Source organism: Coenobita brevimanus, chromosome 51 (genome assembly GCF_032717465.1).
Source record: "Coenobita brevimanus isolate Jiangsu-jjx chromosome 51, ASM3271746v2, whole genome shotgun sequence".
NCBI classification, from domain to species: Eukaryota; Metazoa; Arthropoda; class Malacostraca; order Decapoda; family Coenobitidae; genus Coenobita; species Coenobita brevimanus.
In genome coordinates, this window is record NC_137004.1 from 23657014 (window position 1) to 23680107 (window position 23094).

The window sequence follows — 23094 nt, forward strand, 5'->3', positions numbered from 1 at the left end:
ATAGGGCATAGGGCTTATTTCAATGGATGAAATCAGTGAAAAATTCCAGGGAAGATTTACTTAGTGTAGCACGGCCAGGCAGGCGAGAGGATAGGGTAATGGAAGGGGGGGTAGGGAGGGGAGTCAAGAACGGGGAGAAATCGGTAAATTGTCAACAATGGATGGGAGTACAGATGAGATTAGGAGTGCTGACTAGTGTTGGACATTGGGAGTACTGATAGATGATACGAGCCCCCACTTGGAAGCCCGGGTGAATTCAAAATAACACAGAATCACAAAAGCGACGCCCCGCGGTATGATCCCTTGCTCCCAAGCGTCACGAAAGTGACGCCCCGCGGTTAAGGGGTTAAGACATCAAGATGCTAATTCAGATTCACAATTGGTTTCCCATTTTGCATTAAGTAAAGACTGTCCAATTACGGTATGATTTCTCATAGGAACAGATTAACTGAAAACACCAATTTCGACCATTCAAAAAAATGACTACGTCTCTCTTTAAGGATGGATCTTTTAAATATTCATTCTATCCGTAATGAGACAGACTATATTAATGAAACCCTAAATCAGCACGAGCTTGACATTTTGTGCTTGACTGAAACCTGTTTGTATGAGTCTGCTATCGATATTATTCGTAATGCTTCGCCTAAGACACATTCTATTATAAGTATTCCCTGGCCTGCTGCTGACTATCTGGGAGGAGGCGTAGCACTCATCTATTCGGCAGCACTTGCAAAAGTTTCTCTCATTGACTCAAACCTGACCCCATCTTCATTTGAAATTATGGAAGTATTAATAAATTTCCACCAGAATACCATTAGAACTGCAACTGTCTATTAACCAGGTCATCTGGGCACAGATCGAGGTTTTATGGAGGAGTTTGGGCAGTTTCTTGAAGTGTTTTCTCTTAAATCTGGAGGACTTCTTGTTTGTGGAGATTTCAATTATTGGGATGACAGTCCAGAGTCAAAACCATTTTCTTCAGAATTCCTTGAACTGATCACCCAAAACAATTTTTTCAGTCATGTGAGTAATCCACCTCATGTCTCAGGACATGTCCTTGACTTAATCTTGTCCCCTTTTGGTTGCAGGCATGTATCTGATGTGGAAGTTGACTCAGTTGACCTCCTCATCTCTGATCATGTTCTGATCATTCTCAGTTTTGATGTCACTAAATCCCCTTCATATAAAAAGGCCATCAGGTTCAGAAATTACAGGAATGTTGACCGCCAATTGATGTGTCTTGAAATTGATCAGCGTTTAAACTACATTGATTATTCAAATCTTTCTTCTGATGAACTGGTTGATATTAATAACAAGGAGCTTAGGTCAATTTTTGACCATTATTGTCCAGAGGTAGTAAAAATAATCACTGTACGTGATAATCCTCCTAAGTATGGTCCATCCATTAATTCTTTGTGTAGGCAACATAGAAAGGCAGAACGTGAGTGGTGCTTGCAGCGGACCGAATTAACTCATTTGTTTTATGTAAAGGAGCGTTGTGGTGTTGATGTGGATGTGATAGGAAGCGTTATGAGGAACACACTGAGGTGGTTTGGCCATGTGGAGAGGATGGAGGGTGAAAGACTGACGAAGAGAGTGTATGTGAGTGAGGTGGAGGGGGAAAGAGGGAGGGGGAGGCCGAGGATGAGATGGAGGGATGGGGTGGAGAGGTATATGAGAGAGGGGGGTGTGAGTTGGGAGCAGGGGAGTGAAATGGCGGGGGACAGGGCGACTTGGAGGCGATTTGTTTGTGGCCACCCCAAACGGGATTGAGACGTCTGGCAATAGATAGATAGATAGTTTTATGTTTTGGCGAGAAGAGCAGTCGTTCACACTGTAAAAGCCCAAGAGGCTACGTATTATCAAAATAAATTTGATTCATGTGGTGGTGATAAAAAAAAAAACTGTCTGCAGCTGTGAATAATTTGGTTGGTCAGAGGAATGTAACTGTTAAACCAACTTCTGTATCTGTTGCCAAATTGGCTTCTGATTTTGCTCATTTTTTACAACTAATATATATCACATAAGAAGTGATTTAGACAACAGTTCTCCTAGTGAAGCATACTCAGTTGACTTCCAATCATGGTGTACTGGGGATCATTTGCTTTCAGCATTTCATCCACGGGATGTAAACAAAGTAAAATGTTACATCAGAGAACTTAATAAAACATTTTGCCCGCTAGATCCATGTAATATGTCACAACTGCCTGTTGTGTATAAGCATGCTGCAGAATTTATCTGCAACATAATAAATAGATGCTTCTTAGAAAGTAATTTTGTGCAGTCTGAGAAACGTGCTTTGCTCAGGCCCCTAATTAAGAAACCTGGCCTTGATGTCGAGAGCATGACAAATTATCGTCTTGTATCCAACCTGCCTTTCTTATCCAAGATTACTGAACATGCCATATTCGATCAACTCTTACCACTACTGGAACACAACAGAGTTGTTCCTGTTGTTCAATCAGCATACAGAAAATACAATTCAACTGAAACTGCACTAACAAGGATTCATAGTGACTTGGTGGCAAACACTTGTAGTGGGATGTCCTCTCTCCTAGTTCTGTTGGATCTGTCTGCAGCTTTTGATATAGTAGATCATAAACTATTGTTGGATGATCTGTATTTTTATGGCGTTCGTGATAGTGCACTTTTGCTCCTTAAGTCATATCTGTCGGACAGATCTCATAGAGTGGTTGCCGATTACGCTAGCTCTGATTCTCCTCCCCTTCTATTCAGAGACCCTCAAGGATCAGTTTTGGGTCCAATTCTATTTATTATCTACACAAGTAGTTTAATGTCTTTACTTGATGCTCATGATGTGTCCTATCATTTTTAAGCTGACGACACCCAGCTCTATGTTAAGATGTCAGATATCAACGATACTAAGGCAAAGCTTGAATCTCTAAAGTCTGTTACTAGATTTGGATGGCTAAGAGGAAACTTAAGCTGAGTGATGGTAAAACCGAGATCATTATCATCAGAGGAAACAGAAGGGGTGATGACACTGATAATGCCCTGGCTTTAAACAGTGGCGTGTCACAGCTTCATCCAGTCAGTTCTTTTCGAAATCTGGGTGTTTATTTTAATTCAATGTTAAATTACAAAGAACATATTAATCAGGTTGTTACAGGGTGTAACTTGCATATCAGAAATCTGTACTCTGTGAGAATATTCCTAAATAGATGGTGCCTCTTAACATTGGTCCATCCAGTGGTCTTGTCTCGTGTTGACTACTGTAATTCACTGTGGACTGGTTTTCCAAATGATATACTAACAAAAGTTCAGTCTGTGTTGAACACGGCAGAACGGCTTATCTTTGGTCTCCCCTCGAGAACCTTGACTACCCCGTTCCTGATTGAGTTGCACTGGTTACACCAGTAAAGGCTAGAAATGAATTTACACTGTGTCTTATTACATTCAAGGTTCTTAAGTTTGGTGAACCAAAGTATCTTGCTGAATTGTTAAAACTCCCATCGGCAAGGCCAGGTATGATGTTACGCAGTGAAGATGACTCCTTGCGTCTTAATGAGCCTGGAGCCATTCACCAGTCATCTTTCTCTGATTGTTCTTTTGTGTATAGAGTCCCTAGATTATATAACAGACTGCCACTGTCCATAAGACAACTCTCTTCTGTTGAATCCTATAAGAGACAGCTGAGGGCCTTTCTTTCTTCAAGATGCTATGACCTGCAGAGAGGTACTATGACAGATGATTATAGGGTTTAATTATTGCCACTTTCATATATATATGTTGTAGCTTGTATTATATATGAGAGATGTCACAATTCTTGCAACTGTAAAAATAATGTATGTATGTCAAGCGCTAGTGAATTCCCAATGGAAGAACTGGTGATTCTGAGAAACAAAAGACCAGAGGATTGGAAGTCAGGTATAATTATTCCCTTGTACAAAGGAAAAGGGGAAAAAGAAGTGTGTGGTAATCATAGGGGCATTTGTCTTCTTAGTATAATAGGAAAAGTGTATGGTAGGATACTTACGGACAGAGTAAGAGAAAGAACAGAGAAATTAGTTGGAGAAGAACTGGGAGGCTTTAGGAAGGGAAGAGGTTATGTAGATCAGATATTCATTCTTAGATCTTTAGTGGAAAAGTTTCTAGAGAAGGGAAAGAAGTTGTATGCAGCTTTCATGGATTTGGAAAAAGCATATGACAGGGTGGATAGACAAGGATTGTGGAAAGTGTTAAGAATATATGGAGTAGATGGGAAGTTGCTGAATGCTGTGAAGAGTATGTACGATGGTGCGAAGGCTGCAGTGCATGTGGATGGTGAACTAAGTGAATTTTTCTCTTTGAAAGTTGGGTTGAAACAGGGATGTGTCATGTCTCCATGGCTGTTCAATCTGTACATGGATGGGGTAATAAAAGAGGTACAAGGTTAAGATAGTGGATCTTGGAGTGGCCCTGGTGAGAGAGAATAGTGTTTGGAAACTCTTTGTACTGTTGTTTGCAGATGATACTGTGTTGTTGAGTGAAGACGAAGGGGAGCTGCAAGGCTTGGTGGATGAGTTTTGGAGAGTGTGTAAGAAATGGAATCTATATATATATATATATATATATATATATATGTATATACAGTAGAACCTCGGTCCTCAAACACAATCCGTTCTGGAAGGCTGTTCCAGGACCGAATTGGTCGAGGACCGAACTAATTTTCCCCATAAGAAATAATGTAAATCATTTTAATCCGTTCCAAGACCCCAGATGCTTACCTATTTAAGTTTCAGCACTGGTACCAGTGCTTTCCTTTACGAGGTGACTGTATATTTCTCTTGCCTTTTCACAAATTATATACTCACTAACACTGTCTCCTGCTAACTGTTTCTCACTGATGAAGATAAGCAATAATTTTTCCACTTCTTCAATTATTTTCCGCACTACTTTCCTCTTTTCACTGCCAGTAGCCGTACTGGATGAACTTGCTTTCTTTGGAGCCATTATTAGGGGCTAATACTGAACTGAATAAAGAAAAATGTGAAGCACAGCAGGACGACCACGCTGACGAACAACAAAGGTGGACGCATGACTGTCGGTCGGCCAGCTTTCCTTCGTTTGGCTACGTTCAGGTTGGTCGAGGTCCGATATTTTGGTTGACCTCTGGAGCAAAAATTTCTTGAATTTTTTGGTTGAGGTCCGATTTGTTCGACATGTGAGACGTTCGAGGACCGAGGTTCCACTGTACATATATATATATATATATATATATATATATATATATACATATACTGTATATATATATTGTTAGGTAGGTGGGGGCACCCACTATTCACTCACTCAATGTAGTGCTGCTCTCGGGTGTCTGCCCTGTCCTCTCCTTCATCCTTGTTTCCTTCCATCTTCTTCTGTCTTTTTTTCCTTCACTCTTTTCTCTTCCTTCTGCCTATGGGTGACTTTACACTCCCTCTTCTGTCTTTCATTCCTTCATTCTTTCCTCTCCCTTCTGCCTGTGGGTGACTCTACACTGAGTGACAAGCCAAATGGTTTTCTGTACACCAGGAAACCATTTACTACGCTTGGTGGTAACCATATAACCAAATTTTGGCGCCTGGTGGTTTAGTGGGTAATTATTGTGCTCCAGTCGGATTGAACCGGTGAAGGCTTATATCCAAGGGGTGATTGGGGTTTACTGCTCGTGTAATGCCACTCAGGGATGAGTGAGGCTGGTCACTCTCATCTTAAATGTCAAGACCAACTGCCTAGCCCCAGGCTTCTACGCTCCTCATGGGGAAACGTAGGATTCGATGATGGATGGATGGATGGATGGATATATATATATATATATATATATATATATATATAAGTAATCCCTCCAATATCCAACGTAATAGAGCAATAGGCAGGTCCAGATAGTGGTCCTGTCTGGATATTGGGCCCCAGCTTATGGACTTGTACTTATGGACCCTAACTCAGAGAAACACCTATACAACTCCCTCTGGACATGCATAGCACCTATTTAAGACCCAAATCACACCAATAAGGCACATAAAAGACTGAAATAAATGCAAAAGAAGCATAAAATGAGGGTTCTGAGGTAGGTTCATACAATATTAAACATTGTGGTTACTGGCTCCTGGACTGGTACTTATGGACGCTAACCTAGCCTAACTCAGAAAAACACCTTCCTACTGCACATGCATAGCTCCTAACACCCTATCACACCAATAAAGGACATTAAAGAGTGAAATGTGGTGTCTGAGGTAAGTACAGTATGGAAAAAAGTACAGTATGAAACATTCTGCCTACTTACAGCAAGTCCATGGCCATCTCGATGAATAACCGCCTCCTCTCGGACTCTGACAGTAAGAAGGATTTCCTGAAGCACTTCCAGTACAATGTTCATGAAGTCTTGCACTGAACTTAGTCAATCGCACTCAGAAGTCCGTTCTCTTCACAGTGCGCACTCGTCTAACTTATGCTCCATTGTAACTTACTAAGTGTTGCACTCTGCACTTTAACTTTTTCCACTCTTATAACCATTTTCTAAAGCAAAAACAAACAAATCAATTTACGTTAAATATTGTTCCAAATTTGTATTCTCACTCACAACTGTAAATCCTTAACACAACACACTGTTTTTTTCACTGCACAACATTGTAAATTCCTGTGTGGTCTAGTGGAGAAGTTCTTGCTGTTTAATCACTGTCAGAGTCCGAGAGTATCACTGGCAGGTGACTTAGGGGTGTGACGCTGGGTCGTGGTGATGGTGTACCCAATGCAGACGACTCTGAAGATAGACGCAAACTCACGTCGAGCGGTGACTCCACCGTGGCTGATGTGCTGGGCTGTGGCTCGGAGCATGAGGGCCTGTCTTGGGGAGGCAACGGAGTGGAGCCAGGGCTGGGCACAGCGGGGGTCACGGGCCTGAAAAAACTGTCAATGGTTGATTGACGCAAGGACCAATGATTCTGACGATTGATGATGCGCTGCCTGAAAGCACGCACTTCCTCCACAAGTCCCAAGGGCCCCATCTCCCTGTCGCAGTCCGGGTGTTGCAGGTAGTCGAGAAGGAACTCTAGGTGTTCCCGGAGTGCGCTCAGCTTGCGGACGGCTGGAGTAGTCATGCTGAGAGGAGTCCGCATCATCGTCGCCGTCCTCGTTGGAATCTTCAAGCTGGGTACTGATACCTGCGACTGAAGATGCGATCTCGATATCAAACAAAGTCTGATACCCAGGATCGCCCTCGTCGTCATCCAACCACTCACGCACATCGTCCACATCAATATCGTCGCCATGCATACGTAGCCGTGCATGGAAGTCATCCACGTCAAACCCTAGAAAATCGTACTCCACATCTGTTCCGAGAAGTAGACGAGACCAACCATTTTCTAGTCTTGACAGGGACTTCCTTCCATGCACTGGCCCAGTTGTAGATTGAAGACTTGATGTTGTAGCGAAGAAGGTTTTCCAAAGTCCGCTGGCCTTGCATGTCCCGTCCTTCCCTGCGCTCGTCCTCGTCCTCGAGAACAATCATCACCTCATCCAGGAACTTCCGGCGGTATAGGTGCTTTGTTGCCACGATCACTCCTTGGTCAATTGGTTGGATGAGAGCAGTCATATTAGGTGGCAGAAACATGCACCTAATCCGGCCATTCTTAGCCACCAAGTCCTTGTCGCATGGGTGGGCAGGTGCATTGTCGAGGAGAAGGAGGGCCTTTACCTGGTTGAATGGGATTCCCAGTGTCTCTGTCTGGTAATGTATGACCTCCTTGACAAAGTGGCGGTGGAACCAGTCTTTGAAGATCTGGGCTGTGAACCATGCCTTCAAAGAATGGTACCAGATGCCAGGAAGGACATCCATCACCCCACAAAGACACCGAGGCAGCTTTGCACGGCCAACAATAACGGGCTTAAGCTGGTGCATGCCGTTAGCATTGGCACAACACAAAGCAGATATCCGTTCCATGGAGAGCTTGCGCCCAGGTACATGCTTCTCCGTCTCCTCGGCTAGAGTGTTCGTTGGCAAAGAGCGATAGAATAAACCAGTTTCGTCAGAGTTGTAGACCTGACCGAGAGTGAGGCCCTCCCTGTCGATCAAGCCCTTCACCTTGTGCCGAAACTCGTTAACTCCATGAGCCATGAGCTTTACGGTTGGTAAGGCCATGCTGTAACTTGAATGCGAAGAGCTAACCCTCGGATGCCTTGAAGTCTAGGGCGTCGTGAAGCCTGGCAAACTTCTCAGCAGCAGCCTTCAGCTCCGTACCATGTACCATCACACCAGCAGCACGTTGCTGTCGATACCAAATCAACGTGGAGCGGTCGACTTCAGCAAACTTGGGAGTAAACATCACCTTCCTCTCCACGTTGTGTTTGCTTCTCGACGAGAAGTCAGCCGTGTACTGCATGAGTTTGTCTCGGGATCTCTTAATATCGAACAAAGTAGATCGGGCCAAGTTGAACTCGCGGAGTATGCGGGAAGAAGACCACCCCGCATCTGCTTTCTTCAATATCTCCCACTTCTTCTCCAGAGTCAACAGCACTCTCTTCCTCTTCTCAGGCAGCGGGGGCATCATCACACACAGGAAGGAGAGGCACGGGAGCAGCAGGAGTGCCTGCAGCAGGTAAGGCACCACCACAAAAGCGAGCACGTGGGCAGCCATGACGATGAGCGTGCATTTGCGACGAGAGACAGGTGGAAAGTGGGGAGGATGCAGGGGCGCTCTAGCGGACGTTGGAGGAATGACGCGCCACAACAAAGATGTCCCGTGCCGCGCACGCCAAGTTGAAATTATGGGCGGGAAAAATTCGTTTCCCCCCCCCCCGATTTTTTTGTGGTTTTCGAACCATTTTGGGAATATTGGATCCCGGGACGATTATGTCTGGTTAGTGGGGATGTTCGGATATTAGAGGGATTACTGTGTATATATATATATATATATATATACAGTATATATATACATACAGTAGGCTCGCACAGTGCGCAAGAGATTAAGCAGTCCACAACCTCATGCAGTGTGAATTCGCGCACCAAGAATACATAATCTTATCGGAAAAATTACATATGGGCAGTACTCTCTAATACCTGGACATTTTTTGGCCCTTAGAGACATAATAAAGGTCAAATTTTTCAGACACTGAACTACAGATATAGCTACAATAACAAAAATATGGGCAGGCACCTTAACAACAGTAGACAACAGGCCTGATGGACTTAAACAACAGGGGTTCTGAGGGGCGGTTACGCACTTACAGTGTAACGGCCGCCACCCCGGCCACACCACGCTTGTTTAATGGTTGCCAATGTTGTATTATTCCAGGCTTTGACGAAGAAATTTACAGCCTGTCGAATGTTACATTTCTTCCAGAATGTAGCAACAGTCATTATGGTGGGGGTTGCAGGTATGCCAGGTGAAGCAGGTGAGTCAGGTGGGGCTGTGAAGGTGGAGGGAGAGGAGGCTGGTGAGTCAGGTGGGGCAGTGGAGGAGCGGACGGCGGCAGGCGAGTCAGGGGAGGTGCAAGGGGAGGATACTCACCTCTCCTCCTTGCTACTGCTCACATTTTCGGCAATTTCCTTCACCTCGTTTTGCTTGTTTGTTTCATTCCTCATCTTGTTATGGAGGTATTGGCAGTATAACGACTTGGTATTCACGAAATAAACGTCATTATTATAGAAACTGGGTATCTATTCTAACTTACTGTTATTGCCGAAAACGTTATTTTTGAAGTTGTTATTGGTGAGATCTTATTGTAGACTCCTCTTGAGCACCTTCCCCACGAGCCTCTAGGTGATTAATGGTGCGTTGTGTGGGGGTGAGGGTTGCGTACGGATGGAAAATGGCGTTATTAAGCCACTTCTTGCCTCTACCTATTGTTTTGTGAGGTAAACTCGTGCATTCAAGGTTTTTGGTTATGATTTTTGGTCACTCGCACACAATGCGATTTGTGCACTGTGATGTCGCGCACGGTGCGAGCCTACCGTATACAGTAATCCCTTATCTATCCAGACGTGCAGTATCTGCACCTGTTCATATATATATATATATACAGGTATATATATATATATATATATATATATATATATATATATACAGCAATCCCTCATCTATCCAGATGTGAAGTATCTGGACCTATTCATTATCTGGATACTGGACATTGGCTCCATTAAACCATTATATGAGTTTACTTGCTATTATCCAGACGTAAAAGTCCCCGAGAATTTAGGCCGGCCAGTCAACATGTTCAAACATTTGGTATTATGGCTCCTGGGTTCTAGCCGTGAGCAGGAAATACAGTAGGCCGTAACTCACAACCAGAGCTAAAATGTCTGTCTGCCCCTGTACTGAGTGGTCAAGGCTGCGCACTGGTCTGATCACTCTCAACGAACCTCCAGCACCCAAGTAATACTGAGCATAACCCACAAGCAGTGTCAAGAGGTTTGTATGCATCCCCATTGAATGTCTAAAGTCGTACAGCCACCGGGATAATTATTTCCCAACTGCCACTGTGCGTTGAACACAGACCACAAACCACGAGTACATGTTCATTGACAGCAACTATCCACCTCTCTACTGAACATCCAGAGTCACCTGGTCATTGGGAGTTGTTTCCAAATGGCCACCATGCATCTAACACAGACCACAAGCTGCGAGTAAACGTACGATTAATGCGCTCGTCTGCCTCTACACTGAATGGGGGGACTACCCTGGCCACCGGGATTAGTGCGAAACCCCCCATCATGCGCACCTCTCTGCTTCCCTACCGAATGGTCAGAGTTGCCTGGCAGGCCACATTAGTCATACACTGCCCGAGGCAGTGATGTACTGGTCATCCACTGTTGTCATCATGTAATAATCCTTGCCTGAGCAAACGGAAATGGACCTTGTATGCAGATGTCGGTTTGCTGCATTTTGCTTCCTCTGTGCTTGGAGGCAAGCGTGAGGTGCAATATGGCAACGCTGTACTGCTAGCACCTCAATTCCCGTCTTTGTCTCCCTTGTGAATGGTAACGCTTGCAAGTATGGCTATGAATGTGGTTGTGTTTGTGGTGGTCCCCTGCCTTCTTCAGGTTGTAGCCCTCCTCTTGTGTGCGTGATGATGGCCCCACCACCACCTGAGAAATGGAAAAAGAAGGTTTTGACTCTGGAGAAGAAGCATAAGATACTAAGCAAGGTTGATGTGGGCTGGACCATAGGACGCATTCTGCGAGAATATGATCTAGCCCATTCAACTTTAATATCAAGACATCACACGACAAGCTTGCGCAATACAGACAAGACTTCGGCGAAGGCACATGCAGGGACAACAGGAAGATCATGGCCCAGGCCCAGCATGCCATTATCAACCGGTTGACTTTGTTGTGGTTTCGCCAGCAACATGCTGCCTGTGTACTTGTGTGTGGGACCAAGGTTAAGGCTGCATGCTTGCATAAAGTACACGACATCAGGGCTTCTGAAGGATGGCTCTTTCACTTCAAGCTTCACCATGGACTTACAGGCCGTAAGGCACATGGTGAGGCCTTGGACGTGGCAGTGGAGGATGCTGACTCATGTCGCCAAAAAGTTCAGCGCCTAATGAAGGATGAGGGCCTTGCCCTTGGTCAAGTCTATAATGCTGATGAAACTGGTCTATTCTACTGCTCATTGCTCTCCAACACTGTGCCTGGTCACAAGTTATGTCTCTGTTTTGTGCTGTGATAATGATAACGGGATGCACTGCATCAAACCTGTTATTGTTGGGCATGCAACATAACCATGCTGTCTCCATGGGTTGATGGATAGCCTGCCTGTTGTGTGGTTCCATTCTGTGAAAGCCTGGTTTACTGCCAAGATCATCACAGACTTGTTCCACGGGCACTTCGTCAAGGAGGTTATCAGTTGTCAAACAGGTCCTTGGTATCACTCGCAAAAAGGTGAAGGCATTCCTGCTCCTGGACAATGCCCCTGCGCATCTGTCTGAGAAGGATTGGTTGCTAATGACAGGCACATTAACTGCTCGTTTCTACCACCTAATACAACTGTTCTGAATCAGCCACTGGACCACGGTGTTATTGTGGCTGCAAAGAAACAGTGTCAGTGGAGGTTCCTCAACGAGGTGATGGTGGTACTGGAGGATGAGGACGCGGCTGAGGACGCATGTGGGGAGTAGACCTTGCAGAATCTTTGGCGTTAAGACCTAAAGTCTGCAATGTTCAGCTGGGTGAATGTGTGGAAGAAAGTCTCCTTGAAAACCTTCAAAAGCAGTTGGTCTCATTTCCTCCAGGGAATTTAAGCTGAGGACGGCTTGAGGGGTTTGACATAGATGATTTCCATTGCCATCTTTGCACAGAAGGAGAGTAGGTGGACGTCGTTGATATGAAGGATTGGCCTATGCGGGCACGAAAGAGGACAGCGACATCGATGAGGACAAGCATGAGGACCCTGACTCGCAGCCCCCCGCAACTCCATCACTCCCCTGTCTCACTGTCCTACATGCCAGACTGGAGGAGGTGCTGGAATACACTAAGCATCGGCACTGTGACAGGGAGTTGGTGCCACTCAGCCTGGCGATGGGGCTGTGGGAAGTCAGGGATGCTGTCATCCTCTGGTGGAATCGTTGGTCCTCTCGTCAGACCAGGATTGACTCCTTCTTCAAGCCTGTGACTCCCATGAATGCCAGCCCATTCTCGCCACCACCACCTTGATTCCCACCTTCACCATCAGACCAACAACCAAGCACAACAACAGCCGCTGATTCTCCACTGGACGTAAGTTTGCAGCTGTCTTCGAAGTCTCCTGAGGCGGTTTGGCCACCATCACCTTGCCGGACGTCACTTATCCCTCTGCTCCAGCATATAGAGGAGGAGGAGGAATACAAAGGAATATAAAGGAATACAAAGGAATGCAAACAGCAACAGACCTTATGGTTCTTTCAAGGCTGTTTGTTACAGAGTAAACTATGTCTACAAGATCTAACTGTACATGCTGAAGGATAAGGATAGTAGTGCAAGAAGGCTCCCCCCACCTCCAAACCCTCCAAGAAAAAGTGAGAAAAACCACCATGCAGCATGGAAAAAACTGACATGGAAATTTCATAGGAAAGACTGGAAAGGAAAAGTTACATTCTATAACACTTTCTCTAAAAGCTAGAAGTTTCAATAACCTGAAAGAGAGAGTAATCAAATAAACGAATACAGTAACAACGGCACGACATTATGAACGGGTACGTTGAGTTAACGAGGCATCTGTAAAGTTATGGTCTTCGAGAGAAGTGAAGTCAGTGAATGTACAATGAGGGTGGATGAGGAGGAAATTGAAAATGTGAGTGTGTTTAAGTACTTGGGTAGTATGATGATTAAGGATGGAAGTTTAGAGGGTCAAGTGCTTGAAAGGGTGCAACAGTGAAGAAAGGTTGCTGGTTCCTTGAAAGCAGTGATAAGAAACTGGGAGGTGAGCATGGACATGAAAAAGCTACTACATAACAGTACTGTGATACCAACTCTAATGTATGCAAATGAAGCTTGGACCTTGTTGGAGGGATAGAAGTCAAGAGTGAGAGCAGTGGAAATGAGTTATTCAGGAGGAGCATGTGGAGTCACATGGAGAGACAGACTGACAAATGAGGAAGTGAAGGAGCATTGTGGTGTGGATCTAGATGTGATAGGATGTGTTAGGAGAAACACACTGAGGTGGTTTGGAAATGTGGAGAGGATGGAGAGTGAGAGACTGATGAATAGAGTGTATGTGAGTGAGATGGAGAGGGGGAGAGGGAGGAGGATGAGATGGAGGGATGGAGTGGAGAGGCATACGAGAGAGGAGGGTATGAGCTGGGAGCAGGGCAATGAAATGGCAGGGTACTGGGCAACATGGAGGCGATTTGTTTGTGGCCACCCCTTACGGGATTAAGGCATCTGGCACTAGATAGATAGATAGATAGACTGTAGACATAACGTGGAAACTGCACAGTGCACAGTGTGGATGTTCAGGGGGGGGGGTGCGGCAGCCCTGCCTGGCACTTTTAAGTTAGGCAGCAGTCAATCAGGCTCCAGTTCTGTTCACTACAACGAGATATGGAACTCACCCATGCGTGACAAGTTTACAAGTTACCTCCTGAAGCGGTGACCCCTGATACATTAAAAAAAATCCTAATGGTGGTCACTTAGCTAACAGGGACCCTCAGTGATCCACAGCCCATCACAGGTTGAAAGTAAGAGTAGTGACTGCTAATGCCCAAGCGGCAGTGGCAGGAGGAGGAGGAGGAGGAGGAGGAGGAGGAGGAGGAGGAGGAGAAGGAGAGAGAGAGAGCAGGAATTCTTTGACCTTTGCCGAATCTGAAGGTTAGCCACTAGACCACATGGGACAACTGTGCACCTGCTGGAGGTGTGCAGGTTATGAAGCCTGTCTGCGATGCACTGGATGGTAAGTACTCCAATCGAATGTTTTTTGGCAGGGACCTTTAGTTTTTTTTCCATAGTTTTCTTGGTGTTTAAATTTATTCAGGATATTCCCACATGTGTTCTGATGTCAAAATATGGCAGATTGACCTGAAAACTGTGCCAAATTTAGGAAGGGTACTGTACATACAGCAGTGTATTGGCAGGGTGTTTTGAGGTTTTTAACATTATTTTTACATGGTTTTCTTGGTGTTAAAAATTCTTTTGGATGATTCTATGTGTGTTTTGATCTCTAAATACGGCAAAATGACTGGAAAACAGTGACAAAATTAGGAGAGGTATTGTACATACAGTAGTGTAGAGGTAGGGTGTTTTTTTGGTTTTCAGTGTTTTATTTGCATGGTTTTCTTGGTGTTAAATATTATTTTCGATATTCCTATGTGTGTCTTGATGTCTAAATATACATGAATGACTGGAAAACACTGCCAAAGTAAGCAGAGGTGATATACAAATAGGTTAGGTATAGGTTGGGTCTGGGTATTGTAGGGGGGATATTGTTCATTATCTGGACACTGCCACTACCCAGACATGCTTTTGGCACTATTACATCAGATAATTGAGGGACTACTGTATACAGAAAACTGTATATACATAAAAGGTGGTCCATAAACAGTGTTCCTGTAGAAACTCACCTGGTGGTATCTTATGTGTTATGGAGATGACTCATTCTGCTAGTGTGGGCAGTGCGAGTAGGAAATCAATAAATGATGTATGATAGATACTGATTATGCTCACTTAGCCATCCCAGCAACATAAAAGAAATTGCCCGCGGAAATGTGGAAGTGAAGCTTTATGATTGGACTACCCTGTGTTTGTGTATATCTATCAACCTATACAACCTTTGTCTGCTGTACTTTACCCTCTTAATGGAAAGGTTTGCTTTTAAGTGATGAATGAATAAAGGAAAGCTTGTGACATGTGTTATTCAAGTGGATTCTGATGCTGTGAATGACAGCTGCAAGAGCTTGGGTCTGAGGTAGAATTTATTAGGAGGTGAGGATGGAGATTTTACGGATGATACTTAAAGATATTTTTATGATACATATTCTTGCCATTTGGATATGGTCTTGAACCCTCATCTCCACTACTAGTCCAGAGGAGGAGAAGGATTATGATGACATCAGTCCTTATGACAAACACTTAAAATGTTAATAGTGTGAGCAATGGTAAATAAAATATCCACACCAAAGTTTTAAAAGAGTGCAGCTCATGATCTTTGATTTTTACATGAGTTAGTATTACTCAAAATTCATATAAGGTTAATAAAACTATTTATGTGATGCATAAAGAAAGACCTCTACATTCAGCTGTAAAGACTGCAATAATGAGGAATGGCACTGTGAGAAATCTGTAACATTAGCAACCAGTCTCCTATTACAGTACCTACTTTAAGCATTATGTATCTGAGTATATATTTACTGTCCATTCCTTTATTGCCCCAACAGGAGCATACACATCCAGGATTAAGCTACTTATGCCACACAATAAAGATGAATGACTAGTTGCTGGCCTCTGAATGGCAGTACATGAGAAATAAACCCCAAACATTTCTTAGAGGTAGTAAACCCTTCTGAGTCACAACCAGCTGGAGATCTGTAACCCACTAGACCAACAAGCATCCATCTGGTATTGTGATTACCAGCCAGTGTATTAAATGGTCTCCTCAGTTGCAAGAAACCAATTAGCTTGTCATCTGGTGTTGTCATCTGGTGGCAGCACTTCTTCAAATAGGCAAATTTCAAAAACTTATGAAATACAATAATTCTCTGAAGAACACAACAAATTTGCGAGCTGGTGCTGAAAACACATGAATGGGACATAAGGACTGAGGAAATAACCTGAAGCAGTTCTACTGTATACATAACGTACAGAATATGATCATAGTGTAAACAATGCCTTTCCCCTTCAAATGTCAATACATGCCACATAATATCAACAAAACACTAGGATCTGGTTAGGTATCCCAGTACTAAGGATGACTTACATGTAATGCTGAGTATGAGCCCAGGCCTTGGCGGTAGAAGGTGTTGCGTGGGGAGAAGCCGTAGCCAGGCTTTGGGGGCTGCCTGAGGGAGCTGACAACTGCCGGGCATCACATGGGTTGCCACGGGTCAGTACACAAAAAGTGGGGGCACGTGGCCTGACTAAAGATAGAGCTGTTTCTTTGCTTATTTGTGTGGCTGGACTGATTTCTGTTTTTTTATGGCTTATTATTTTTTTTTTTAAGATATGGGGATGATGCTATAAATTTAATTTTCGTGCACTTTCTTTTCATAGATACAGTATTCAAGGCACTTCCTGAGGCATCCAAAGAAGACATAAATGTATTATTTACAAACTGTATTTTTCATTTTTTTTACTTACCACAAACAAAATATTATAGCTTCTTCAGTTTCTATGCAATGACCATGATACACAGAAATACTAACTGTTAATGTATTTTCTTGTACTTTAATTTTTGCAGCCCACATAACACAACTCACAAGCAAAGAACATGTCCCCCTCGGAGTCCGGCCACAGAGAAGAAAAAAGGAAATTCTTATTGTCTAACAGCCCTGCAATACTTACAATCATGCCAGCTGGGCCTCCATTGCGACCAGCTGCTGGGAGGGTGGAGGACTTGAGACCATAACCTGGTTTAGGCTCCCCTCGCAAGGCTGAGACAACTATGGGGTATGGGCAGGTGGGTGGGGAAGGCAGAAGTTAGGGTAAAAGTGAGAGTGCAAATGAAGGTAGAAGACAGGTTAGATAACAGAGGTGGTGGTGGGATAAAGAATTAAATTACAGAAAAGGATGGTAAAAACAAGGTACAAACAGGCAAGGGTAAGATACGGTTTGGAGGTTTGGTAGCGAGGCAGTACAATTTTATAACAAAACAGATTCAATTTGAATGTCAGGGAATTTATAGTGATGTAAATACCAAATATCAGCCAATTAATCCAGTTAGCAAGAATCAGTGTCAAAATTAGGTCAAATTTTGTCACAAGTGTCATATTTGGTTTACAGTCAAGGTGAGAAGAGTTTAGTTTATGAATGATGTGGGATGAATAAAATATTAAAATGAGGTTGTTTAATTACAGTTAGAGATTAGGCATTTGGTTTTAGGTACACAGGTCATATAGTAAATGGTTTAAAAGTGAGGAGAGTTAAATCAGGACAATGAAAGGGTGATGTCAGAATGAAACAGGATCATGGGCAGGAGAGGAGGTCAGTTGAATGATGTTTTGTATGCACATTCCGCAAGTCAGCCAACACCAGTGATGTGTCAAGTCCCATAAAATGTGACGTTCAGTAATGTAAACAATTGTCATTACATAATTGAGGAGGAAATGAGGAGGAGGAGGAGGAAAAATGGGAGAGATATAGCAATGTGAGGATAGGGAGCGAGGGAGAAGAGGTTAGGTTGATGGGTAAGTGTGTGTAATTGGGGAGAGGATGGGAGAGAACATAAAATATTCATGTCAGTAAGAAAATCATGCAAAAAAATAAAAAGATGATCAGTGAGTCAGGCATGAACAGCAAAATTTAGCAATGTTATAAACACCCAAACACAAATAAAAGATTTATTGCCAGAGGCAAAAACAAAGCAACTCTGAGCAAGTATTCTTGTTAAAGAATAGTATTCCAACAAATTCTAGTGTAACAGATGATCCATGATATGGCTAAAAGTAGTAATGGAAGTTACAACTGATATTTTCCAAGATGATAAAGAACACTGTGGAATTCTATTAACCTGAGTACACAATAAATGATTTTTTTTTTTTTGCATCATACTGTATAACATATAAATTACTTTAATATCATCCATTAACACTGCAGCATCACATGAATAAAAAATGGGCTTTTTCTAAGCTCATTAAAAAAACTTCTTTGTTTAGGTTCTTAAAAGTAATGTGATTCATGCCCCACTTAAATGATCATACAACACAGTGTACAGTATATGCATACAAGGTTAATTCACATAACTGAACAACAGGACTCTGAACAATAAGTACTATATCATTAGGTATAAGAATCTAAAAGATGGGCACAGATAATCCAGACCCAGAGGACAAGTTATATACAAGTATCATAATCACTGCATTCAAGTCCTATCCTTCACCAACTAAAACAGAACTAAGGCAACTAAAACAGAACAGCCAATATGTGATATCACTGCAGTCCAGAAAGGGTTGATAAATAAACCACTAAAAATAACTACACAAAATGGAATCATGCATAAAAATTATGTTTAAAGACACCATTAGTGATAAGTAGATTAAACTATCTTAGTAACACTTAAGCAGAGGTTATATAAAACTGCAACTGGGATGCGTAATGTGGTAAGGACTTGGCAATTCTATAAATAAACCATTGATAATGGGCAAAGGAAAGTCTGAGTAATGGAACATACAAGAATGGATATGCTACAAATCCAAAGTTCAATTAAAATTTTAATGGTCCTTTATAACATAAAATGCATACAATAATGCACGAAACAGCATCCTATCCACCAACATTTAAAATAGAGAACTGGACTAGAACTTGATTCTGATTAATAAACCCTTCAGTAAAAGGAATGAAATATATCTGAGGCATCACAAAATCCCAGTTGCACTTCATTGTAGGATACGGAGTCTGGATTCTGGGAGTAGGGTGCAGGATGGTTAACAAAAATCTAATGGACAGTACACCGACACACAAACACCTTGTGGAACCCACCCAGCTGGTCTCAGTGATCCTTATCCACCTAACTTAAGCTTAACTGAAGAAACAAAATTTTATACTAATTAAGAAAAATTTGAAAGAACAATGACATCTGACTAGTGTCAAGATTTTCCTTAAAATTAAGTTTACATAAAAATATTTAATATTAAATACAGGAAAAGGTAAATAAGTATTACTGAAGTAATACCTTATTAACCACACTATACTGTATAATAATGTTTAGCTATTTTAACTGTGGCTACAGTATTTGTTGGATGGTAGCTAAAACAAGTATCTGTGCATACTTTGAGCTGCAATGAGAAACTGGATGATAAGTTTTAAGATATGAGAGTTGCTAGGACACCAACCCACCAAATACAGTCATCTTGCCTAAAGTGCACCCTCGCAAAGTGCATCTCACCTAATGGGCGACGGGGGTCTGACAATAATTAATCATTTAGAAAGTGTGTTTGCAACTTGCGATGGGCATGAAAAATTGAGGCAAATACGGTATGCTCTCACAACTCGTGAGCATAATTTGTAGCACGCGATGGGTAAGGGTGGGGCTGGTGAGTATGTGTGGTGGGGTGCGGCTGGTGTGTGAGGGAGTGGTGGCGAGGGAGGTGCCAGTGCTGTGACGTCAAAACTCTCTTCTTACTCTCTCAAACTAACGTTTTCACATCACTCTTCCATCTCTCTACTTCCTCCACACCCGTTTCTCGTCCACTCACTGTATGCTTTCTCCTTTTGTGCCATGGCCTGTCTCATCACTTCAATCCACCATGCTGTTACTTGCACCATGTTTCGTCTTCTCTTCACCCCACACACCACCTCACAGGCTGCACAGATTTCTTCCGTGAATATCTTGCACACACCTTACACGTCTCCCATCTGCTCCAGGCAGCAGATAACCCCTTCAGCAGCGATGAGAGTGATAGTGAAGCACAGGATGAGGCCCGTGCAGAACGGCTGTGAGTGTTTTGATTCAGCTTCGGTGGTAAGGCCTCGGGGACCACAATGACAATTCGCATTATCTACCCTCTGTACAATGCTGGTAATGTCTTGAATTTTCATAATAAATATACAGTATTACTCTTGCATGTTTTTATTTTAAGTTTTCCTTTAAGATTTTAGTTAGGGATAGGTATTGGTGAATCAATATGCAGTATGAAATTTCAGGATGTGTCGCCCATAAAGCCATTTTAACATGGGATCCTATGCTTCGCAAAGTGCGAATTTATAAAATGCGACGGGCTGTGTCGCCCATATTCACACACTTTATGCGAGATGACTGTACCTCCACAGTTGCTGTAACCCTCAGTGTAAAGGGTGACAATGGCTTCCTGTATTTCCTGTGTGCTTTCCACAATGAATGGCACAAGAAATATAATACTGTCACAGCTGATCTCTGATGTGGTTCATAACCAGCAGTAGGGGGTTTCATGAACCATGTTCTGGGAAAATGAACTTGGTCTCATGATTCAATTATCACATAACATTAAGTGTCAACATGACTCTTACGCACTGTATCCACAGTGTGCTAAGTTACAATTTAACCCATACAACAGGACTGGTAACAACTGTCTCCTTATACTGTCAGAGTAGTAAGCACATACACAACTATAAAGAAGTTATCAAATGGCAACACCTCCCCCCCCCCACCATAACAAGGACTAAACTGAGGTGCGTGAGATCATGTATACCAACCTTCCAGAGATACCACTTATCACATGTAAAATTTCAGAAGACATTGACCCCATCCTGCACAGATATTTGCTTTAGATACTGTACTGTACTTACTGGAAAATAAACTTTATGCTCCAAGTGAAATAAAAATAAATTCAGTTACATAAAAAAAAAAAAAAAAAAAAAATATCCACCAATATAAATTACTGAGACTTATAGTGGAACTCGTCAAAAGGTCGTACTGAAGAGTACGTGAAAATGCGGTCATCAATTTAGACTTAAACCTAAACTTACATTAAACATAACCATGATCAATTAAGAAAAAATAAGTATGTGAAGTCACTATTACTGAAAGAAAACCTCTGTATGTAAATAACTGAGTGTGTCTTCATAAAATATGAAAGCTAATGATATATGCTGCACTGTGTACTGTATTATAACATCCTAGAGCAGGTCCTCTAGAGTGCTGTAAGTCTAAGATGGTTATAGTTTTGCATATTCTGTAAGAGGTTATGTGGATGGATATGAAAGTGGTAAAACAGATAATGACTAATGTCATTTGTTTGTCATGCAGCATGGTGCACAAACTGTGTGACGATGATGCACGCAGTATGAAATGAAATTAAACAGTGAGACAGTATAAGTCTGTTGTTTATTATGGAATTTAAAGTACTATTGAGTAGCTTTAGAACTGGCTTTTACAGGGAGTTGTTGTATGCTGATGATTTAATGTTAACTGCAAATATGGAAATTTTGAGGAAGGATAAATTAAATGGAGTCAAAGGGACAGAGTAACTATGGATAAAATATAAGTGATGATCACTCAAGTGAATGGCAGCATTGTGCTGGTGGAAAGGAGTGTGACCATGTGCTGTGTGTCCGGAGTGGTGTTGGGTGGAATTCCGTCTTATATAATATTAGAAACAAATGACTATATAGGAGGTATAGTGGTGTTCAATCAGGTCAGAGACTGTGATAGGCTCTAAGTGTGCTGTGCAACTGGGGGGTAAACATGGAACGAGGAAAAGATGTGTTGGGAGAGACTCAACAGATGTGTTTTTGGAGCATGTAAAGAAATTTTGTTATACTGTATGAGTGTTTAGATTTGTGCCTGGGTGGGATAGTGGAGGCTAAAGCAACCTTTATTGCTAAGGTTAGAAGTGGAAGGAAGAAATTTAGGTAACTGCTACCTCTACCAACATTAAGAAAACTTTCTCTTGACACTATGGGAAAATTGCATGTTGCCTATGTGAGGAGTGTAATGCTTTATGACTGTGAAAACTGGACAGTAAAGGAGGAGGATGTATGTTTGTTTGAGTAAACAGAGATAAGGATGTTCAGATGGATTGACAGTGCTTCCCTGAATAACAGAGCTTTGTTACAAATGAAAGAATTGAGAATCAGCAGCAGAGAAGCTGACTGGGAATTGAAGGCTTTGTTGATGTGATCAGTAAGAGAAGATTAAGGAGGTTTCGGTATATGGAGGGAATGGAGGATTAAAATTGAGTGAAAAGAATCGATGAGTATAAATATGAAGGATACGACATGAAGCCACAGATCTAAGAAGCACTGGGATAAGGTTCTACAAAATGACCTCAGGGTAAGGGAATTTTCTGCCAGAGGTTATGCAGCATCACCATGTGATCAAGGCTGATGCATGCAAGCATGTACAAAGCCTTTTAAAACAGAATGACTCTTCTGCACGAGGGGTATGCTATGGTGTCAGTTGTGATGTGGCTGTGACATAAATGAAGTGAAAAGTTTTTTTTTGGTACTGAAGAGCCAGAGCAATGTAAAATGTAAAGGTGATGTACTTATGATATGGCTATGATATAGGTGTTGTATGGATATGAAGTGTGAAGTGTGGTGGGCACAAGTGAGATGTAGTGTACACATACCGTTGTAAGAGGGAATAGTGGCAGAGGAGCGGCCAGTGGAGCAGCGATAGGAGGAACCACGGTCAAACTCCTCCTCCTCAGGACCCCATGGTCGATTGTGGTCCGTCATCCGAGAGGGGGCTACCAAAGAGAAGGATGACATGAAATACTGCTAGAATGAGGTAAGGAAATGTAACTAAAAAAGAAACTTGCAAAAACATCGTAAGGCACAGTAAATTTTAAAACTGAAGTTGTGCAAAGACTATCTATCTATTGCCAGACGCCTTAATCCCGTTTGGGGTGGCCACAAACAAATCACCTCCAAGTCGCCCTGTCCCCCGCCATTTCACTGCCCTGCTCCCAACTCACACCCCCCTCTCTCATATACCTCTCCACCCCATCCCTCCATCTCATCCTCGGCCTCCCCCTCCCTCTTCCCCCCTCCACCTCACTCACATACACTCT

At 42.7% G+C, this 23094-nt stretch overlaps 1 protein-coding gene across 3 annotated transcripts in view; it reads right to left on the bottom strand.

The window, feature by feature from the left end:
- The window catches only part of Unc-115a (actin binding LIM protein Uncoordinated 115a), a 454123-nt gene that overhangs the window by 35959 nt on the left and 395070 nt on the right, over positions 1 to 23094 (bottom strand). The window contains exons 13-14 of one of the 3 annotated variants that reach the window (XM_080272760.1): positions 22651 to 22770; positions 16365 to 16462 (exon numbers count right to left, since the gene is read on the bottom strand). In XM_080272760.1, the coding sequence (XP_080128886.1) occupies positions 16365 to 16462; positions 22651 to 22770 (218 nt within the window). Of the gene's footprint in view, positions 1 to 16364; positions 16463 to 16948; positions 17047 to 22650; positions 22771 to 23094 lie in introns of all 3 variants that reach the window. The other 2 variants (XM_080272762.1, XM_080272761.1) reach the window with 2 other exon arrangements.